Source organism: Channa argus, chromosome 6, assembly GCF_033026475.1.
Source record: "Channa argus isolate prfri chromosome 6, Channa argus male v1.0, whole genome shotgun sequence".
NCBI lineage: Eukaryota > Metazoa > Chordata > Actinopteri > Anabantiformes > Channidae > Channa > Channa argus.
Genome location: NC_090202.1, coordinates 22,689,524 through 22,711,168, shown reverse-complemented (window position 1 = coordinate 22,711,168; position 21,645 = coordinate 22,689,524). Strand labels below are relative to the sequence as shown.

The following is a 21,645-nucleotide window of genomic DNA, read 5'->3' as shown; positions in this document are numbered from 1 at the left end:
GTAAATGCGACACAGCTCAGTGAAGAATGACATTGGCTGCACAAACAAGTCCACATAAACCCTGAGGCTCTCACGACCAGTACAGTCAAAACTAGACCACAGGACTGGGGGGGTAGGGAGGGAATAAAAAAATAAATAAAAATCTGTCATTATGTCTTTGGCTCTGTACAATTATATTTGACAACTCCTAAATCCTGTGAGCTCTCCCTCGCGTCAAAATGAAGTTTTCAGCACCTGGCTAGAGTAACTGTGAGACCACAAAAAGGGTTTTCAAGGGTTTAGAGCAGACAGGTGGGAGTCAGTTTCCAGGTGTGAAGTAAGAGGAAAAGCAGAAGAGTTGCTGGAGTTTTCCTGATGTGACCGGAATCTCAGAAACTTCCCACTGATGCAAATTACACGCCTTATTGTCTTTGCATTTTTATTACTTTTCTTAATTTGAGGTGAAACAAACACAGCAGGCTCTGTGCCAAATAATTCTCCCAGGTTTTAAACATTTTAATTACCAGTTTAAGTACTTGTACAGAATGTAGCCATAAAGGCTATACCATAAATTATGATTACTAGAAGGAATTCTTCCCATGGAGCTTCACAGAATGTGCTGACTATGAGCATTTTGTGGTTTCAAAACATAAATAAGTAACAGCAGCTGCTGACAGGTCTATAATCTTCCCTTTGGAATAGTTCTGGAAAAGCAATACAAGGAAGGAGGGCAGTGGCAGGATTAGATGGATTGCATCGTCCTCAATGAATCTACTTGAACCTATTTCAAACCTTCGTTCAGATATTAACACCAGGTCGGGGGTAAACAGTCAGTGTACAGAATCTGTCTCACATCAGTTAAATTAAGTGGTGCTGGGTGTGTCGCTCTTTGCTCCATCTATAACAAAGATCCCATTGATCCTGGAGCCTTGGTGAGGGGGGAATTACTTGCTAAATCTCAGCATGTCCATCTCCCAAACAGATCTAACCTCTGCCAGGAGCCGAGCTTAACGAGGGGACACCTCTACACCACCCCTAAATGTCCTTCTGCGGAGTTTGCTAAATGTGTACATGTGCATGCATCTGGTTTCACGTAAAGCAGTACAATTTAAAGCTCCTGGTGAGGTATCAGCCTTGTGATACTGCACAGTACAGCAATAATAAGACCAGCATGTGACTAACAGCAAAATCAGATAAGCGGTTTGCCAATCCCTCATTGTGTAGATAATGCGTAGCGCATGTCAAAGCAAAGGAGAATGAGGGGTAAAAAAAGAAACTAATTAAGACTGAATTCTCTGGCCTTGGCTCTACACTAATGGGTTTCGATTAATCATCAAACAACGGGGAGAAAGGGGGAAAAGGAAAAATCCTATTATAGTGGCCTTCTTCCTTCACCTCCATCATTCCTGTCTCTCTCCTTTCAGGTAAAGAAATTACCTTTGTGCACTCCCTTGACACTCATGGCAGACCATCCCAGAATACATGTGTGATCAATAGATCTACCTGTATTCAATTTAAAGACAAAGACCTAAAACAATGCCACAAAGCACTTTTCGGTGGCAGGTGAGATTATCCAGTGAGAAGAATATAAATGTAACTAGAAAAAGGCTGCGTTTTCTGAAGAAAACATGCAATTTTTGCAACAGCATTGTAAGAGAGGAGTTTTGTCAGAAGGCTGGTGGTTAGGTTGAGTGTTGGGTGTGGCTGGAGTGTTGATCAGTGTTTGATTGGATAGGTGATTTCTACAAAGTTGTTAAGAAATTCTGTACTGCAGGTTTATTGCGACGTCTCACAGATGGGAGACATTTTGTGTGCACTGTTCCAAGGGCAAGGCAGTACAAAAGCTTTTATTTGTTGGTTTCTCCATTAATGTTTAAGCCTAAAATCACATTTCTGGTTTGTGCACTCAACATAGTATCGCCATATCGCATGGCGATAGGTTCCCCAAAGCATCATGGATGATGAATCCTACAAGACAAATCCCCAATTCTTTCTAAAGTTTTAGGGCACACTCACTCCCTGCAATCTGTAACGTGTCCAAGCATGTTTGATTTCTGAAGTTTTGTTGGAATAGTGGGATCGTTGGGCACTGTCAATCCTACTGCGCCCTGGCCTGCTTGAATATTAATACACCTGCTCTAGGGAAAAGATCTAGTGTGATCACTAACTGTGTCTGAGCAGGCAATGCTGTGACAAAAACAGCGCTTCAGTACAAAACAAAGTCGGGTTCCTGTCGAAATGAAGTCAATGTCACATGGTGGTGATGTTAGTGTGCTCAGGCATGGATCGCTATAGTGCAGTGTGATCGAATGCCGGGAGAGGAGAGGGAGGACAATTGTCCTCCAGCAAGGTACAAGGCAACTGTGCTTAATGTGAGTACAACTTAAAGAAAAAAAGTTTAATGATGGACTGAAAAGTTTTAATTTACCCAAAACTTCATGCTAAAAATGTATCCTATTTTCATCAGGGCCTGGCAACTCAATAGTAGCGCATTGGGTTGGGATGCAGATGGCCGCAGGTTTGAATCCCACCCCACTAGGTGTGGCCCCGTCCTAGCCTGGGTAAAATGGGAGGGTTGTGACAGGAAGGGAATCCGGCATAAAAAAGCATGCCAAATCAACGTAGCAAGCCCTGAAGGGACAAGCCGAAAAGATTCTCATTAGCATCAACTATGCAGATTAACAATGTTAACACACTAAACTATTGTGTTCCACATTATTCAAATAGGCTGTTGTTGGCGGGTTAAGGGTTATTGCATTGAGCCTTAAAGTTACTGGGGGTGCTTGACAAGGTGAATTGTTCGGGGAATTGAAATTAGATTCTGTCCTCACATAACTGCAGAATTTGGTAACCGATTAGTTTTTTCAAGTCGAACTTTTGGGAGAAGGAAGGCTTATGGCTGATGTATAATGCCAACACGTTTGCATTACTGTACATAAAATACAATTCAATAATAAAAAAAAGAGAGACACATTTGCTCAATATAACGTTTGATTAATATAGAACATAGATAACTTATTTCAAGTAATTCCGTTTTTTTTTTTATAGCCTTGAGCTGGATGGAATTAATTTATACTTAAAAATATTATGGAGAGCAGAAATAACCACACCTAAAAAGCTACTTAACTGTGTTTTAGGATCAGCAAATACACACACAGTAGTTGGTACACACAGTTGAAACTAATCTAAACTGATAAATCGTATAGGTCGCAATATTCAGTTTTTTGTTGAAACAGTGTAATATGCTGATTCAACTGTATAGTCACTTTGGAGGCGTTTGATGTTGCTGAGTACTGTTACTTTCTACTAACAGGAGTTTCTATTATTTATTTTACCACATTTGTATCAGTGAAGCTGTGCTAAGTACAGCAACATTGGTCTGTATAACACAGTGCCATTCGACAGCAGCGTCCTCCACGGTGATCGACAACAGTTTGACTGGTCAGGAATTCAGTACATACTACAACATAGACAAATATCTTTGTCCTTAACATACCGTACAAAAATAGTCCTCACAATCACTGTGAAGTTTAAAGAGAAATCAGTCACTGATCCCCCGTCCTCCTCTCTGTCTGTCAGCTGACTCTGCTGAGCAGGTCGTCTACTCCTGGCAGAGGAGCTGAGCAACTTGTTCAGCTTTAGGAATTGTATTAAGCTGGGCTAAATAGTCAGCGTACAGCAGCCTACGTTTAGTCAGGATAAATGCCAATAAACATTTACCACGACAGTGAAGGAGAGAACCCAAGCAGTGTCGATTTTAATGTCACTTTGATTGTTTTGCTCGTTCAACATGTGTGCTGATGGGTATGCATTGGGAGCATCTGAGCTCCGCCCGCAGTCATAGAGAGCAGACAGAGAGAAGAGACTGGAGCACGAACACCACAACTTTATCTCAGGTTTATTAATCTCACTCACTGCTCTCTCAAGTGTCAATAAATTGCACCGCCTTAAAAGAGACTAATCGTGATGCACCCAAATCATTTCACACATTCACATGCATATTCAAGTAAAACGCTTTGAAAAGTGTAAATTGACCAACCGATCAATCGGTAGACCACTAAACAATAATACTAACAGCAGTATTCCCAGAAATTAAATTAGGCAGAAAATTTATTTATTTAATAATACAATGCTGATGTGAAGCACCTCAGCACCAAACATGGCATAAAGTGCTTTTTTCTGTGGCTTACTGAAATTATCCAAGGATACCTCTTGGCTAGAAATAATATACCTTGAATGAAAGAGACTGAAGGTTTCTGGGGAAATGAAGTTAAAGCCCCCGTCACCTCAGTACAGATGATTTTATTATACCAAACTCGTGGAACTCAAAAGTATGAGTCTAGTGTTCGTTTATCTCCCCTCCCTCGTTCAGTATTCCACAGAGGCCACTCCATAGAAAAAAAAAGACTGTATCAGCTTTGAAATATATTGGATGAAATGAAACACAAGAGAATTCTGCTTCCTACTCTTTCTGATCTGATGCTTTTCTCAATGCATGGAGCCATGCATGGAGCTGCTAATGGCTATCACCATCTGGTCTATGGCAAACTCTGTGTGAAGGCTTTAAGTGTTGCATGTACTTACTCCCTCACCATCCCAGCAAACGAGAAGGAAGAAGCTCACACTGCTAAAAAACATCAAGGCACGTATATTAAAATGTGTTTGAATTTAGTTAGTAAATATCTGCACTTGAATGTGGAGTGTGTGTTCTGATGATGGGCTATCCCTGCAGTGTTGACACCTCATTGACACAAATACATAGTGACACTTCCTTCGAGCAGGATAGCAGGCGATGCCAAGTGGCAGAGAAGCTGAAAGCACACTGACCTCTAAACAATCCTGCAGCTCTGCCATCTCTGTCAGTGTCACAGAGCAGGTGTATGTAGTCATCAGAAGTGTCATAGTGACAGCGAACAGCGAACAAATGAATGTGTGGCCAACGGATGGAGAGCAAGATTTTAAACTTTGTGCAAAATTTGGGGAAAAAAATTAAATAAACCAGGCGGAGTGGAAGAATGGAAAAAAATCAATACTGCAATTTCAAATATAAACGTTTGCAAAGGCCTGAAGGGATAAGATTGTGTGAGTGGGGCCATCAAGTTGTTGTTGGAACAATGAAACTGTCATGACAGCTCCAGAGCTCCAACACATATTCAGGGATGATAGAGGATGTCAATACCTCATTTCCATAGCCGACAGGCCCGACCCCCTGCTACCCAGCATCCGATTGTGCTGGTATTAAACCTGCTACACTTCAGTAACTCACATCATTGGACTCCCTGAGACCAGATGACTCAGAATCATGCTTTCCTTAAAAATTCCCTTCCATCTCTCCCTTCCTCATATCACAAAAGTAGTGCGCCCAAGGGACACAGTGCACCAAGGAGAAGGCGTTGCAGTTACCTGACCAAACTGAGTGCAAGTGTCACACCAGGCAGCACTAAGATTCAATAGAAAATCCACAGAAATCGAGTGATGTTCAATCTGGAAGCCTGGGCTGTTTGGAGTTTGATCGAACCATAGCAAACAATATACCTCCCCTATAGGCAGTTATCTAGTGTGGCACGGGCTTATATGTCTTGCAGCATGTGAAAGGATTTTCTATTAGCCTTTTTCTTATAATAATACAGACATTTAATTCCCTTGCACAGGATCAATAGTCAGCATGGCATATTTACATTTCAGCTCACTGCTAAAAAGGTCAGTGTCATAAATATCTTTCACTAAAACAGAGAGAGAAAAAGACCAAAGAGGGGTAAGGCACAAAGGGAGTGAGATGAGGAAGCTAACCAATGGAGAGTGATAGAGATGCACGATAATTGCAAATAATGAATTGTGTTTTCATGTGTGAATCAGAGGTATTCACAAGAGAAAAGTCATCGGACGGAAAAGTCGACCTCTTGTAAAAAATGTGTTCATTACAATTCACTACACGATCTAATGCAAAAACACATAGAAAAGAATCACACGGCAGATGCAACATGCAAAGGGTGGAAAAGAGGTCTTCAACTTGTGATAATCACACTCATTAGAGGTTCTCGGGAGTTCATGACTCCATGGGCAACTCTGCTGAAGACTAATGAGTGCTGAAGTCAACCCCTAAACCTCACTTAGCATCAATAATTCAGGAAGCAAAGGCAATTAATCCTTAACAGATTCCTGGTTTTGCTTATGAACCACATTCATTACCCATAATAGTGTTTCCAGAACGGATGAGACACCTGAAGAGCTGATTTTGTTTACAAGATTCATGCGTTTCGCTCTCCGTATAGAAATATATGCTGGCACGGTGTTGGCACAGCATTTTATTTTGAAAAATAAAGTAATCAGTAGAGACAGGAGAGTTTTGTGACAACCAAGCAGCTAGGCACTCTGAAGACACATAAACACTTAAGAGAAGGCAAATAAAGAAAAGTAAATACACAGGCAATGTTAGTTAGTACAAAGTCCTAGTGAAGATACAATGAGTATTTCTCTAGTGTGAAGAAACCAGCTCTGAGTCACTGCATGAATAAAATACAGCTGCAGAGGAAACACCAACACTGTTTTCCTTAACTTAATTATTGTCCTAGTGATGATCTGATTTGAATTCTCAGCTCTAAAGTAATACTTACACAGGCTGTGCTACAGTACCAAGGCACCAGACTTATGGGTCATTTCTTTTTCTACACCATCAACAGTGAACACCCGTGTTATTACTTTAAGAGAGCAAGGGTTCATTTTTTTACATTTGCTATGGTTTCTCTCCAACTGCACCTACAAAAGGAAGTTCACATGCATTCTCCTGAGATACAACCAACGGGAAATCTGAAAGTAGGAAACATGAGAATCTGATTACTTTTCATGTACCCTCTTCTATTTTATCCCTGCTGTGTGACAACACAATAGACTTCAAAAATGGAATATGACTTCTCATGATGTGAGGTGTTGTGTCTTTACCAGATCTCAGCGTGTCTCAGTGTAAATTCTTAATGCTGATAGAACGGGTCAAATGCCACAGATCTAATCAAAGGGTGTATATTCGCACTGACACAGATTTCAAAAAACATTTACCGTCTTCATTTAAAGATAGAACTTAAACTCTGCCCAATGGCAAAATAATTAATGCATTACCGAGGTCAAGATGAACACCCAAATGGATTTTAGTCAAGGTTGCTTCATTTAGACATTACATAAGAAATAAGAGGACGACAAGCATCATAAAACACATCTGATATGTTGTTTATGCTGTATTGTGAATTAAATATGGGTTGATGAGATTTGCAAAACATTGTATTCTGTTTTTATTTAGGTTTTACCCATCATTCCAACTTTTTTTGAATTGGGGTTGTACTTCAGCTAAATATTTCTTGTTACTTTATCGGAGACTGTGTCACTACTGCAAGTCATTGGTGTCAGTAGGTTATTACAGTACTAAATTATAGTTAGGCACCTCTAGAGGACATAGTAATTATGACATGAGAAGAGGAGAAAGTGGGCAGCACAGTGATAGTAGTTGCCCTGCTGTCACTATATTGTTCAATGGTCTCCTCGTAGTGGACTCATAAGCCCTGATATTAGCTACTGCAAGAAAGACCTGTAATTTCTCGGAGGTTTCTTGCTACAGCGGAGTTGAATGTTCTTCGTTTATACACAATCTCCCTGACAGTTGACCGGTGGGAGTCAAAAATCTTTAAAATTATTTTGTAACTCGGTGAGCTCAACTCAACTGCCAAGGTCTTTAAACATCTCTTTTGTTCAAGCCATGACACACTTCCACAAGCCTGTGTTGTCAGGAGACTTTGATAATGACACATTTTTCTTGTTTAAATACAACAGGGCGTCCCAGATTTGATTGACATCCCACTGACTGAAATGCCTAATTTTCCCTTCAAATGAATTGATGATCACATTTTATTGCCACACAAACACACACACCAACACACACGTAAAATTTGATGATTTACTAAATAAATACAAAATAAATAAGTTTGTTTATTTGGGTTCTCTTTTGCTGGTTTTGGAACTTTTAGCTAATTTTTAGCTAAAGGGTTAACAAACAAAAGTGCCACTTGATGAATAACGATGTCATCCAATTTATCTTTTTCCTGTTTTGAACTATGTGCCCTACAACATTGGTTTGTTGATGGTTATGATGCTTTATTTGTGAAGCTGCAAACACACAGCATAATGTTGATTGTTATGATTTGATATAAAACGGATTTAGAACAGAAAATGATGGGAGATGCAGTTCTAGTCAGGAAGTAAGCTAATAATAACAGTAGAACACTTAGTATTTCTAATTCTATTTGTTGATGATGTTGGATTTTTGTTACATTCCCAATTTCAGCAAAAACTACATTAATGGTATTTAACAGTGTTCAAGGCTTCCTCTTCCTCAGGCACATATCCAAATGATGTTCTTCAAGGTCTCAGGTAGACAGTTTATTTTTGCTTGTTTCACCCAAAGGTACTTGGGTTTAAGATCAAAATATGAACATAAGATTTATGTTCAGAATGAAGAGAAAGGAACTGGAGGCTAGATGCAGTTAGTGCAAACATTCAATATGCAACCAATAATTCAGCTTTATTAACTTTCCCTATCCAGTACTTTTGCTCACTGAAAATATTTGTTCTATGTTGTTTAATATAGCTACATGTAAACTACATGTAAACACTAGGAAAATAAAAGTTCGAATTTAGAACTTTTGCCTCATATTTATTCTTTGATCTTATTTATTCAGTGTACAGTGAAAAAGAAAAAGGGAAAAAAAGGAGTTGCTGTTCCAACACTTTTGGAGGGGACAAGATGTAATGGAGATATCATTTTATTCAGACTTAAATGAGACATCACTCTACATTTATTCGTCTTTTGAATTCCTGCCCACAAACAATATTCTCTGCAGGGCGGCGCAGCTTCTCTGGTGTGACAAAGGGAATTACTATGGTGGTGCCAGATAGAGTAGCTCCATTTTTCAGATAGCTGTCTGTTTGTATTTCCTCTCAGTGCTAAGGTGCCAAATGAGAGCATTATGAAGTTGCTATTGTGTGCTTTTGCGTCTGTGGTGACCCAGTTGAATGAACAACAGGCAGAGGTCCAGAAAACTGGCTCCAAACTCCTCGACAGGCTCCCGAAAATCACTCTCAGATGGTGATTGTATGAGCTCCCTGAAGCATAAAAGGCTTGCATGAGATCTTTTTATTTGCTCTACTTATGAAATTCTTTCTTGCTGTCAAATCGATAAAGAGATATATTTAGGAAAACATCTAAGAAACTCTGAAGATTACATTTTCCAGGTAAGCATTATATCTTATTGATAGTAAGTCAAGAAATAACGTATTGAAATCCTTTCAGCATACAGTTCTTTAAACACTGAAACATACTCAGTAATCATTCATTTGTTTAAATGCTGTCCAACATTAAAAATGAGCTCCACGGACGTAGACTGATCCCAACACGAAACACAGGAACACAGTCCAAAACATGGACCCTGCTCTGAAGAGCAGCTATAAACAAGAATATAATGCAAATACTGTAACTTTGGCCTGTAACAGCCTGTAAATTATAATGATATGGATAAAATACAAATTGGGTAAATTTTTACTAATAATAAAGTAACAACATTATGTTTAATAAGTTATACTGATAGTATTTAACTGATCTTGTAATAAAATGATTCATGGATTAGTTTTTTAATTCATTTTTTAAGTATGTTGTATGTTGATTATGTTGTACTTAAATTGGGATAATTTTATGTGAGACATAGCGGTAGACATAAGTTATCATTTCATGCCATGTTCTCAGAAATCATTTTTTTTCCTACAGAGTCAAACTACATCCCGAAAGGGAGCTGGCTATGTCTCATCACGCCCTGCAGTAGTAAGTGGTAATGAGTCTGAGACATTATAAATTAGCAAGTCTGTATTGGTTTTATTTTGCATTTGACAATTTTTCATTATGGCAAATTGCTGTTTTGTACAGGCTGCACAAACACGATCTGGGGTGGGGTGGTTGGGGTTCCTGTTTTCTTACCAGGAAGAGGAACAGAGCTAGTGCTGATGATGAGACACTCTTCCACGTTGTATCACGAGCAGATTCTTAGAGGTGTTTCCACAATAAAAGGTCGTCACCTTTGCACTGTCTGAGGCCGCAATGTCTCATTTTCTCAATTGCAGTCTTACAACATTTAAGCCTTTTTCCTATTTGTGCTGTTTCCACTTATTACATGTGCTACTTATTAAAAAAAAGGACTTACCCAGTTGATTGTTGTGGATGACGTGCATATCATCTTGGCTCTGAAAAGACAAAAAGATTTTTTAATAATTACTGCTCAAAAAGGATGTTTAAAGACACATTCACCTAATGGCATAACACACACATCCCCTTTCCTGTTTTGACAAAAGATGAAACTGTCAAAAACGACTTGTGTTAAAATGCTCAGTTTCTGCTAACTACTCTGATTCCTCTTCCTAATCACCAATTAAGAATTAGCGATACTAAATTTGGAAGCCCCTGAGGGTTATTTGGAGAAATAATGGGCGATACCCCACGTCATTAGTCCTTCCCTAATTGTGTGGGTTTGGTGCCTGCAGCATTTAAGCTCTGAGCATTCGGCTCAATTAAGGCGTTGAGCGCTGTTCCACCTCCAGAGCTGTCAGTGCACGTGGCAGACCATGGAGGGATGAGTAAATCAATCACAAGCCGAGCAAACTTTGAAGGGCTGTCTTCTACCTCCATCATCCAGAGGAATGCTTTCAGTCTGGGGAAAAGGCGAGAATGTGCATGTTCTGGCTGTTTCCAGAGCTCTAAAGCGAGAGCGGCAGAGTATTAATAGATAATGACAAACTGAAGCCTGTTTTGATTTATGACTTCCTCTAGACTAACAATCATTTCACTGCCAAGCTGTTGCAGCCTTCAGATAGCTTAACTAAGTCATAAATTCACTCTCACTGGGTGGGGTGCAGTGGTTACAGGGAATCGCAGTATATGGTGGCAGTAGTGTGAAGCAGCCTATATGTATCTCATTATCTCAGCACTTTTAGAGGACTACAAATTTTCATAATACAGAACAACCTATTAATTTGGCCAATTTTCTCCCCACGAATGGCTTCCTGCAACTGCCATCACTGCACATCATTTCTTTTTTGTAGGGCTGGAGGGCACGTTTCCTGCACTTCCTTCCTTTCACTAGATTCATCAAATCCTGAATCAAGTGTTTTGACAATCACAAAGTGAGAACATTTTCAAGATGTCGGAATATTAGTGCAAAGGTTACTTTAAAATATAAGCAGAGCGTTGTTTTGTACACGTGTGAGGGTCTCTGTCGTTTCTTATTTTGTCAGGTGTAAGAGGCAAATATATGCACGGGCAGACAAGATCATATCAGGGTGATTTAATTCAGTGGGTACAAGACATCAACTTAATTGGACTCAGTAGCATTAGTCATGCCCAAAAGGTTTCTGTCTCATCTTATCACACAGTTTGAAATCATTGGCTTAGCTCAAGAGAGAAGGTACCTTAAGGAAAAAGATGCTGCATCTGGTAAGTCAGGAGAACCCGAATTGCTATCACATAAAAACTCATTTAAAACCTTTTTAACTTAGAAATATATATATTATATAGAAACAGTTTAAAGTGGAGGCAAAATCAATTGAGTTTGGAGTTTGTCTGGATGAAAACTGAAGTTGTGACAAAAAAGTGGCACTCGCAAAGCTTTTCATTGTGTCCCCAACGCAGAGATGAAACAATAAATCCCTGCCAAAGAAAATAAGTCAAGAGCTGCAGTGTGATGAATTAAGTGGCTGGATAAACAGCCCCAGTTGTATGGACGCTGCATGTCTGCTATGTGTGCATGAGTCTACACAGATCTAAATAAGACCTGGTGTTACACTGCAGGTTTTAATGAGGCTTTAATGAGAAATCTCAAAATCGAGCGTAGAAACACCTACTGTTTCACATCAGCTACACCAATTTGTAAAGTTCTGTTGTACCGAGTCTAAAAACAAACCAAAACAAAACAGACTCCTCATTCATTTCAATCACACCACTGCTTTGGCACAGCAGGTGTCCCAGCACAACTCCCTACAGCAAAACAAACTCAAAAATAGCACAGGGCCTTGTGGCTGCAAAGCTTAAACTTGATGTAGCAAAACATCAGTCAGAAAGACACTTTGGCCAATCAATAACATTCAAGTGTACATTGTTCTTCAGATTACTTTTTACTAATACTGATTATTATTATTGTTTGCCTGGTGATCCTTGAGGATAAAAAGAACCTCATCATATATCATGGTTCTTTGTGCTTAGAGATCTGTTTATGATAAAAAATATTAGCAATAGTAGCTTTATTACACGCTGAAATTTTATAAAATTTATTTTTTTTCTGTAAAAGGCAGAACTTATGATCACATTATTAAAAACTGGTAAGAACAAAATGAACGCACCACAAATTTCCAGGATCATAAAATAACAGAGGATTTTAACAAAATACCTCGTTTGAAATCCTGTTCTCTGGTTGCACTTCATAAAAATCCCTGCACTTGAGTGACATGGGGGCTACAAATCTTTGTCTGGTAAATGATCTAATATTCTGCGCCTGAGTGAACTCAGATCAGGTCTAACATCATTTTCGCCATTAGTGAGAGATAAATTATTCTCAGCTCACAGAACTCGGCTCTTTTTGGCCTTCTGCGTGCAGGTAACATTCTCCCTAATCCCATCTGACAGCAGGCTGTCAGCCATTTGCAGCGGGAATCACACACCCAAAGGTGTTGAAAAGGAATTGCTATGAGTCTGCACTGTCCATCTGAATGAGTTTGTTTCACCATCCCTGCGGCACCACAGCACTGATGCGGACAAAGCTTGTGCCTCATCCAGCTTAAGTTCAGAACAACGGCAGCTTTTCTCAGCTGTGGTTTACATGTGTAAAACTCCTAGAGAACGATGCACAACCTACTTAATGTGAGCGTTACGTAATCAAGGACAGTAACAAAGACAACCGTCTGATCCCTGCCTTTGATTTGAAAGCTCTTCACACACATGCACCGCAGAGCTCTGCTCCCTGCTCCATCTCCCACTCCCAAAGGCAACAGACGCTCCATGGATGTGACTGACCCATCAGGTCACATTAGCTTTCTGTTCTCTGATGGAAAGAAGGAGTCAAGGTTGTCGGATTTTAGAAGTTTTGACATGCGCGAGGAAAATGTGTGATGTTTAGAGGAACCCGGCTGTGGAGAAGGGCTTGAACTAGTATTAATGTTTTCATCTCTTTGTATTCATAGTAACTAAACGAAGGAATAAAATCACTAAAGTAAAACTTGTCACTTGCTTTCAAATCTATTGCTGTTTAAGCATTAACACAGCACTGGTGGCAGAAAAGCTGACAGGTAAAATTTCATTCAACAGTCATTTTTCATAAATAACTAAATATGTGTAATGACTTAATGGCAGGCTATTGTTGTCCAGTTTTCCTCAGAGATTTGTATCTAGTGTTTGGGCATAAAAACTAAAATTGACAAAAATGCTGACGCCTTTTTACAGCAAAGGCACAAAGTCCCAAGTTGACCTGTGAATGTGCCCTTTTTGAACAGTCGCTTTAAAAAGTTGTTGGCAACCTGCAGACTGCCCATAATGTGGTTTGAATTTAAAGGATAAGACTGGTGTTTCTCAATATTCAATATTTTTTCTTACCTCCAATGAAAAGAAGGCTGCAACTAACTATTATTTTTAATTAACAATTAACCAATTAGCTTAGAAACCCAAATCATAAAAAAACATCTATCCCTACTTCTTAGAGTCCAAGGTGTCTATGATTTTTGCATCTCCCAAAACTCAAAGCAGCAAAAGCAGCAAATCCTACAGAACATGGGTGACATTTTCATTCACAAGTATTCCTTTAAAACACAAATTAAACATTTAATCAGTTACAAAAACTGTTATCAGTAACATGATAAAAAAAAAAATGTTTTAGCTGAAGAAAAGACCAAAACCAACAATGAATGTATCCAACTATCTAAAATGTCACCCAGTGAACCATTACATTGATTCTTTTATTACAGTGAACCCACTCCGTGGCTTAGTTTTACTCAAATACACACACACACACACAATCATGTGGCTGTAAATACTAAATAGGCACCGATTGTGCAAGAATACAAAGCTGAAAACAGACCCCTACCCTTTACAGACTCCGCGTCATTTATGTCCTTGGTGGGAAGCAGTGGCTTTGGTTCTGAGAGCTGCAGAAATGGCATGTTGGTTATGGTCTTTGTAAAAATGAAGAAACATAAAATAAAACCAGTTTTAGGCTTTAAATTTGAAGTGATTGCAGACCTATACCACAGTGTAAATAATAAAACAGTCCACAACGCTCATGCAAGTCCCTGTGTCTCTCGGCAATACTGAAGCCAGTCGACATCTCGAGCTCATTTTGCTATTGAGCTAACAGAAACAAAGTGTAATTATATGCATCCAATCAAGGTAACTTCAGTGTGTAATTAACTGGCATAGGACGGTATCAACAGCAACAAGCATCATCCCCCCAGGACAGTGTGAACACATTGGTGCAGTGACCTGTCTGAATATATTTATCCATCTCTCTCTCACACACACACAGAAAATGGATTTAATTAGGAACTCACAAAATGAAAAACTAATGAATGACCTAAGAAAGACTAATGTCACTTGATTTAAATTCTAGATTTTCAAGGTAATGCAATTATTCCGATCACAATATTAAATTCCTGCCACCCCCAATTGATGGACTGCTTGACAAGGTGTTGCATAGGAGCATTTTTTGATCTGGAGACCTGAAAAAGGTTCACTGTTACCCATAAGGAGCACAAAATAATAAAAGTTTGGCAAGATCCTCAGAGTTTCAGTTTTTCTGAACTTTCTTTTCCGCTTCACTTGCCCTCCATCGTTAATGCATCAGCCCCAGTGACTTTAAATGTTGTTTTTTCCAGCATAAGCAAATGATGCACAATATACTTTGCAAAGTAAAGTCTGTTGTAAATCTCTTCAAACAGATGCAGTGGAGTGTGTCACAAGCTACTGACGTTTCTACCTCTTGTGTGTTCTTCAACAAACACAACCGCAGAATACAACAGTTCAACAGGGGCACTCTCACGCAGACTGTACACAGCGGCATTCAGCTTTGTTTTTCTAATCACAATGAAAGTGGTTGCCAGCAGTGGCGACCAGACCGCACCAAATCGTTGACAGTGGTCCAAATCTGGTTGCCTGCAGCAACTGGGTGACCGCTACTGTCAAGCCCTGCTGTGTGAGTTATTTAGGGTCACGGTGGTTCTCACTGGCCTCTGCATGAGATGGGTGATAGATGTTTTTGACCAGATTTTAGCCACAACACTCTGTAAAAGGATGTGGGTCACACAGGGGAAACATTATTCAGGCTCCAGTGAATCTCTGGATAATGTTTTCATGGTTGTGGACTTAAAAAAAAAAACACATTGAGAAATTCAGAAACACTGATTAAATAATCTAGACATAATTCCATACGATAACTTTATGATAATATACATTGTTTAAAGTTGAAGAAATAAATGTGAAAAATTTAACTATTACATGGTTGTTTATGTTCTGGAGCAGTAAAGACATGAGGCACAAAATTACCGTCTCTGTTCTTTGACAAAATGAAATATCAGAAAACAAAAGACATATTTATATTATATTGAATGTTTTTGTCCCATTATGGCTCCCCCAGTTTTGAATAACTCACTTGAATACCATAAGTTTTCAGTCTACATAAATGGTGAATCAGTTCATGCTGCTTATGTATTGGCAAATATTGATGTCACTGAGGTAACGATTAGTTCCTCTAAAACATACAACTTAAAAACAAACTTTTCATTTTTCATGATACATCTAGTAAAAACACTCTTCTAACCATGCGGATGAAGAAATACCATCAGGACAGAGCTTATTTGTGTAAAGCAGATCCACAAACTGGGTAACATGCTAAAAGGGACAGACTAAAAGTTGTTGATGCATCCCAAAACCTTGCTTTTCCTTTAAATAATTAATAAACTACTACATTTAAATTTCAAAAGCTCAAGACAAAGCACGACTAAACTAAAATTACTGTGCTGCTGTTGCACGCCTCTGCAGATCTGTTAAGTTGCGATGTCTGTCTAGACTTATATTAAGTCCAACAGCATGTTTTTGACCAATGTCATTAAATTCCCATGAGGTGATCAGGTCACAGTGACTTTCATCTTTAACCACCAAAATCTAACCAGCACATACTTTAGTCCAAGAAGGGGATAGTGGCAAATTTGAAGATATGTCCTGTGATATGATGTTTACAACAATAGGAAAGATGAATCTAGAGATTATGAGGCCATAGAGACCTTGACCTTTGACATCTGACCCACCAAAATCAAATCAGAGTCCTGACACATGCTTTAGCAAAATTTTAATTAATTCTCTTAAGGCATTCCTATGATATCATGTTAAAAAGAATGATGAGAGGTCAGTGACTTTCAGTGACCTTTACCCACCACAATCTACTAATCAGTTAATCCTTGAGTGCAGGTGGAAGTTAGTGGGAAATTTGAAGAAATTCCCTCAAAGGGCTCCTGAGAGATTGAGACAGCCCGGAAACACGGAACAACATTGAAAGCACATTATTTTTGACTACACTGCGTGATTGCAGTTGACTTTAATGCAAATTAATTTACTTTCTACAAAGCTGAAATGCTGTCAGAGAAACAGTGCGGATGATTGTGAACCTCTGACGGCTCATTAGCTGAACACCTGCAGCATTTATACAGGTTTGTAATCTCTGAAACAAGAATATGTCTGCTAAAATAAGGTCAGTGCAGAGGAGTTAAAGCAATGATTCAGACATCACACTCACACATCTCCTCTCGAGTTTGATTTTCTGTATTATTTATTAACAAACTGCCCAAGGTAGAGAGATGCAGAAGAATAAGAAAAGTTTGTTTGGCATGTCCTAGCAGCAATTTAAGGCTGCACAAATGAGCATTTGAGCACAAAGCTTTGCAAAATGATGCCTGGCAGAAAAGCACAACATGCAAACAATGGATAAGATGTTATTGTCCAAGCAGGCATGATTTGAACTGAGTGGGTTGTTCAGGGAGGCTGCAGCTCTTTTCCGTTACGATTGCTGAATTGCACTTAAGACTGAGTGCAGTTGAGATGAACCTTTCAAAGGACAGAAATACTTAGCAGATCTGCATGATGCAAAGAAAGAAGTGTTTATCTCTCCCATCTGTGTTACAACTTCACAAAGATGCTATTTAATGTAATTTTTGTCGATGTGGAATTTTAATAACTGCTGTTCATGTCTTTGCAGCACACCTTGTTTATATTACATAAGTTTGTCATGCTACCATGTAGCCAAGAAAACATAAAAAAAACAAAATGAGTCACTGAGATAAGCACTTTTAATTACTTCTGCTGTGCTGGTTGTGTGTTTGTGCATGTCGTGTAACTGCTTGTTGCCTTTTGCAATATCTAGGCACATCAACTGAAAGTGAGGTCGACCGCTTCAGGATGAAGCCCTCACTCAACTATTTATTTTATCACAAAACATTAACATTAACATTAACATGTTTGAGTGATTCATTGGCTTTGTGGGACTCTCAGCATCCTCCCACCGAGTCCTCCGACTGCTCGAGATCAAGGCGCACATTAGCAAACCTGCAGTACACTTGTTCTTTAGGCTGTTTATGAAGCCACGAGGCAGCAGATAATCACAGCACCTGGCTTCATCAACTTGTCCAAGTTATCACAAGTTCAAGCTGATGACAGTCATCTGAGACTTCAGGCCATCTTCAAAGGAGGGGGGTAAATCTGTGATCCATATGCGAGCCACAAACTGTGTTCAATCACTACTGCTGAGAATTACACTGTGATGTTTACATGTCATAAGCCCTTCATATCACTGGTATATAAAACAATACTGATCAAAGCCGAGTCTGGAACACTGCAAATATTTTCCTCCATTGAAGAGGAGCAAATAATTAAGCCACTCACACACTGCAGGAGCCCTCACATATAACCTAGATTTTGATCATTACAGGATGAGTGCAGCTGAAGTCAGAAGAGAAGTCCTCAGATCTGCTGTGCTGATCACTGGCCAAACAAATCGAGTGAGATAAGCTCTGATCAAACTGTGGTTCAGTGAAAGGACTCCGTTCAAGGCAAAACATATAGTTTACATTGCTGCCACGTTTTTCAAAAGCTGGGAAACTGTGTAAAAAGTAAATAAAAACAGAATGCATGTTTTGTATTTGATTGAAAAGACAACAAAGGCAGCAAGTCAGATGGTCAATATTAGAAAGTTTTTGAAGAAAAATCTGGATCTTGTTCATATATGGTTGTTTCATTGCAGTGCGCAGTTTTAGCCTGCATATGTGAATGCAGCGATGGTTCTGTGCCCACGCAGTGACTCAATGGTGCTTGTTTTAATGCAGCGCTACCTGACGGTCCAAAGATCATAGGCACATGCTTTTCAATCTTTTAGTTATATTTTGCTGTGTAGATAATGAAAATCGAAATTTGTTCCAATTTCACATTGAGAAAGTTAAGAAAGTTTTAACTTAAAAACTGTTGCTAGTGTTACTGCTCACACAGTATTTCACAATGGGAAACCTCACCCCATCTTTACAGTAATGGTGAACTGGTTGTTTAGTAGAAAATTGGGCTACAGTATATAAATAAAATCAGATTTGAACCTCGCTAAGTTTGAGACATTTCTCCAGGTGTTTTATTGCTAAGGTTAAAACTGTAAAATGAATTTGTTTTAGTTTTCATTTCAAACTTTTAAGTTTTTATTTACAATTTAAACAGCATCCTAACTGTTTTGGAAATAAGCCAGTAGTATTACATGTATTACATTTTTATCTTCCTAGAAAACAAACTGGAATTTTTTTTTTCTGTATTGTGTAAACAGTCATGTTTTTCCCAGATTTCAAATTCAACTGTATGTTTTTACAGAAAAGCCAGAATGACTTAAAGATTAGAAATCAATCAAAACAACGTAACAAATTATCCTTTTTTATAAAAAGTGGAACAGCAACTTTTAAACTAAACCATCTTTAACTTCAATAATATTTTTGAAATTAAAATGAACCTTTTTTTTATAAACTGTGTTTAATCTATTTAAAAGTCTTTGGATTGTATTTTATTTACAACAATCTTTTAAATTACCAAAAAAAGTTCCTTATTCATCTGGAATCTTACTATTGTATTAGACTGCATCATACATATGCTTATAATTATTTATTTGTTAATCATAAAAACATTTCAAACAACACAGAAAAAAGGTTCCACATACTGTATAATTTGCAACTTTTTCAGAAAGTCAGGAATCCTCTATGGAAAGAGAATTAATTACTTTATTCATATGTAGCTTTGAAGTTATAAATCAAGTGTTTATTTTAGAGGCCGCTATCAGACGAGCATGTGTTGCAAAATGTTGTGTATGTAGGTCAAGCCTCAACGTAAATTCCATGACTTTTCATGAGTAAACTAAAGCACATTCATGACCTAAAAATTTTGCATTCCTTTCTAATTTGTTAATGTTGTTCTTCGGCACAGGGGATCTAAAAAGGAGTAACTTTACACAGATTGCACTTTGCCTCAGTGTACAGAAACACACACAAACACACACACACCAAATGTTGAATACAAGTGAATACAACAATGTCTGATATGCTACAGTGTGCAAAACTCCAGACTCTCTGCCTGGGAAACACCTGTCAAACTGTTTGATATCAGAGAAAACTCCAATGCAGCTGGGACCCTTCCTTATGAATTCATAAAAAAAAAAAAAAAAAAAAAAAAAAATGTTTGATGAGCAAAAAAGATGAACTACCATCGTAGTCTCATGGTTACTAGGCAACGACCCCACAGGCAAGCCTTCAAAAGTGCAAACAGCCACGTGTCCAGGTCAAGAACAGAGAAGAAGACAGAAATAAACTGATGGTTTATCTTTCAGGTGTAAGAATAGATGGATTGGCAGAGTTTGAACAAAAAAACACTCCTTACACCAGTTTCTCAGCTCTTGTGATGTTTTCCACTCTTCCAGCACATTAGACATGACTCATTCATGTTTACGTTTCTGCTATTGTGAAAACGCCACTCTTTTCATTTCCTTAATGGTGTCTGTCCCCAGGATGGATGTCCTTTAAATCTATGTTTTATCATTCTGACAGGCAGCTGTGTCTAATTTACGGTTGTGTGTTGCCTGTTTTTCTCAAAAAGGTGCCAAAATTGTCACTTCGCGTAACCTCAATCTGTGAGAAAATGAGTTGTTTTAGATGGTTTTTTTCTCTTCACTTAGATAACACAGTGGGGTTAGTTGATGACAATGTCTGTGTCTGTCCTAATTTAGTTTACAGCAGTTGAAGACAAACGAAAAAGTAACAGAGCGAAAAGGGCAAAACTTCTGCAGCAGAAAAGAATGAAATGACAGTAAAGAGCAAAACAGTAATTTCCCATTTCTGTGATGCTAAGCACCTCTGCCAGGAGGCTTACTGTCAAAATCTTCTCACACCAGTAGGAAGTAGAGCAACTGAAAATTTTAATTATTTATTTATTGAGATGCAACGGCAGACTAAAAATGCAACATCAAGAAAATCATCTTGCACTTGCAGATTTGTATTGCTGAGAAAATTAAACGTCTGATTTAAAGGCCAAAAATCAATCACTCTTTAAAAAACACTTGGTCAGAAAATCGAGGCTTTAACAGAGGTGAGGAAATAAGCAATTAACACTAATCGTCACAAGACAATCCCAAGGTTTCAAACTCATTTGTCCTCAGGAAATAAAGAATTGGCCACGTGAACACTTTTTCTTACCTGGGAGTCTCTTCCTGAGCTGCCAGCAGCAAACTTGATGTGAACTGCAAGAATGGAAAAAGAAGAAAAATTATGTAATTGTGAATAATGATTGAAACGGCAATGAATCTCTGTAAAGTGAACCATAAACTGTCTTTTTTTTAATTCTTCAGTATAGGTCACCTGTCTGAATAAAAAGCTGCCACACAGACACAGCTGAAAAGAAACAACAGGAATATATCAGTAAAAAAGATATTTAAAAGACCAATCAGAGACTGATTCCTTCGTGCGGACTCTGCGTTGGAGAATGCACTGTACCATTCATCTATCCAAGTCTGTAATTAGAGCTCAGAGAGCCCAATTATATCGCTATCGATTCAGAGATGTGACGGTCTTTGCAGAAAGATGCTAAGAATTTCAAATCAATACATCAAAAACAGCACTGTCGCTGAGAATGAATTCATACACTGCTTTATATTAAATCAGGCTGGCTGCACTCCAGCATGAGCCAGCTTTAAATCTGACTCGAATTACTGGGAATGGGGATGAACTTCCTCTGCTGACCCTCAGCAGCAGCTATTACGGGGCAACTGGGAGTGTTGATTAAAACCTAAAAAGCAGCAGATTTGTTTTCTCAGAACAAGCTGAAATTCAAGCTGTCATACAAAATACAGTACAACACACACAGGTCCAATATACATGTAGACATTTCATAAGATAGATGCAGTTTCTGTGACTCTGTGTTTGTGACCCAATCAGCAATAATTTGGCTAGATATTAATTTCAGCCACTGCAAAGAAACTCCCTCCTTAAATTATTCAAAGAGCTGAGTTAACTTCAAAACACTTGAGTGTGTAAAGC

The 21,645-nt window shown here is 38.6% G+C and overlaps 1 protein-coding gene across 2 annotated transcripts in view; it reads right to left on the bottom strand.

Moving 5' to 3' along the window:
* The window catches only part of b3glcta (beta 3-glucosyltransferase a), a 56,010-nt gene that overhangs the window by 27,802 nt on the left and 6,563 nt on the right, over positions 1 to 21,645 (bottom strand). For both annotated transcript variants that reach the window (XM_067508172.1, XM_067508173.1), the window contains exons 2-3: positions 20,806 to 20,849; positions 10,215 to 10,254 (exon numbers count right to left, since the gene is read on the bottom strand). In XM_067508172.1, the coding sequence (XP_067364273.1) occupies positions 10,215 to 10,254; positions 20,806 to 20,849 (84 nt within the window). The remainder of the gene's footprint in view (positions 1 to 10,214; positions 10,255 to 20,805; positions 20,850 to 21,645) is intronic.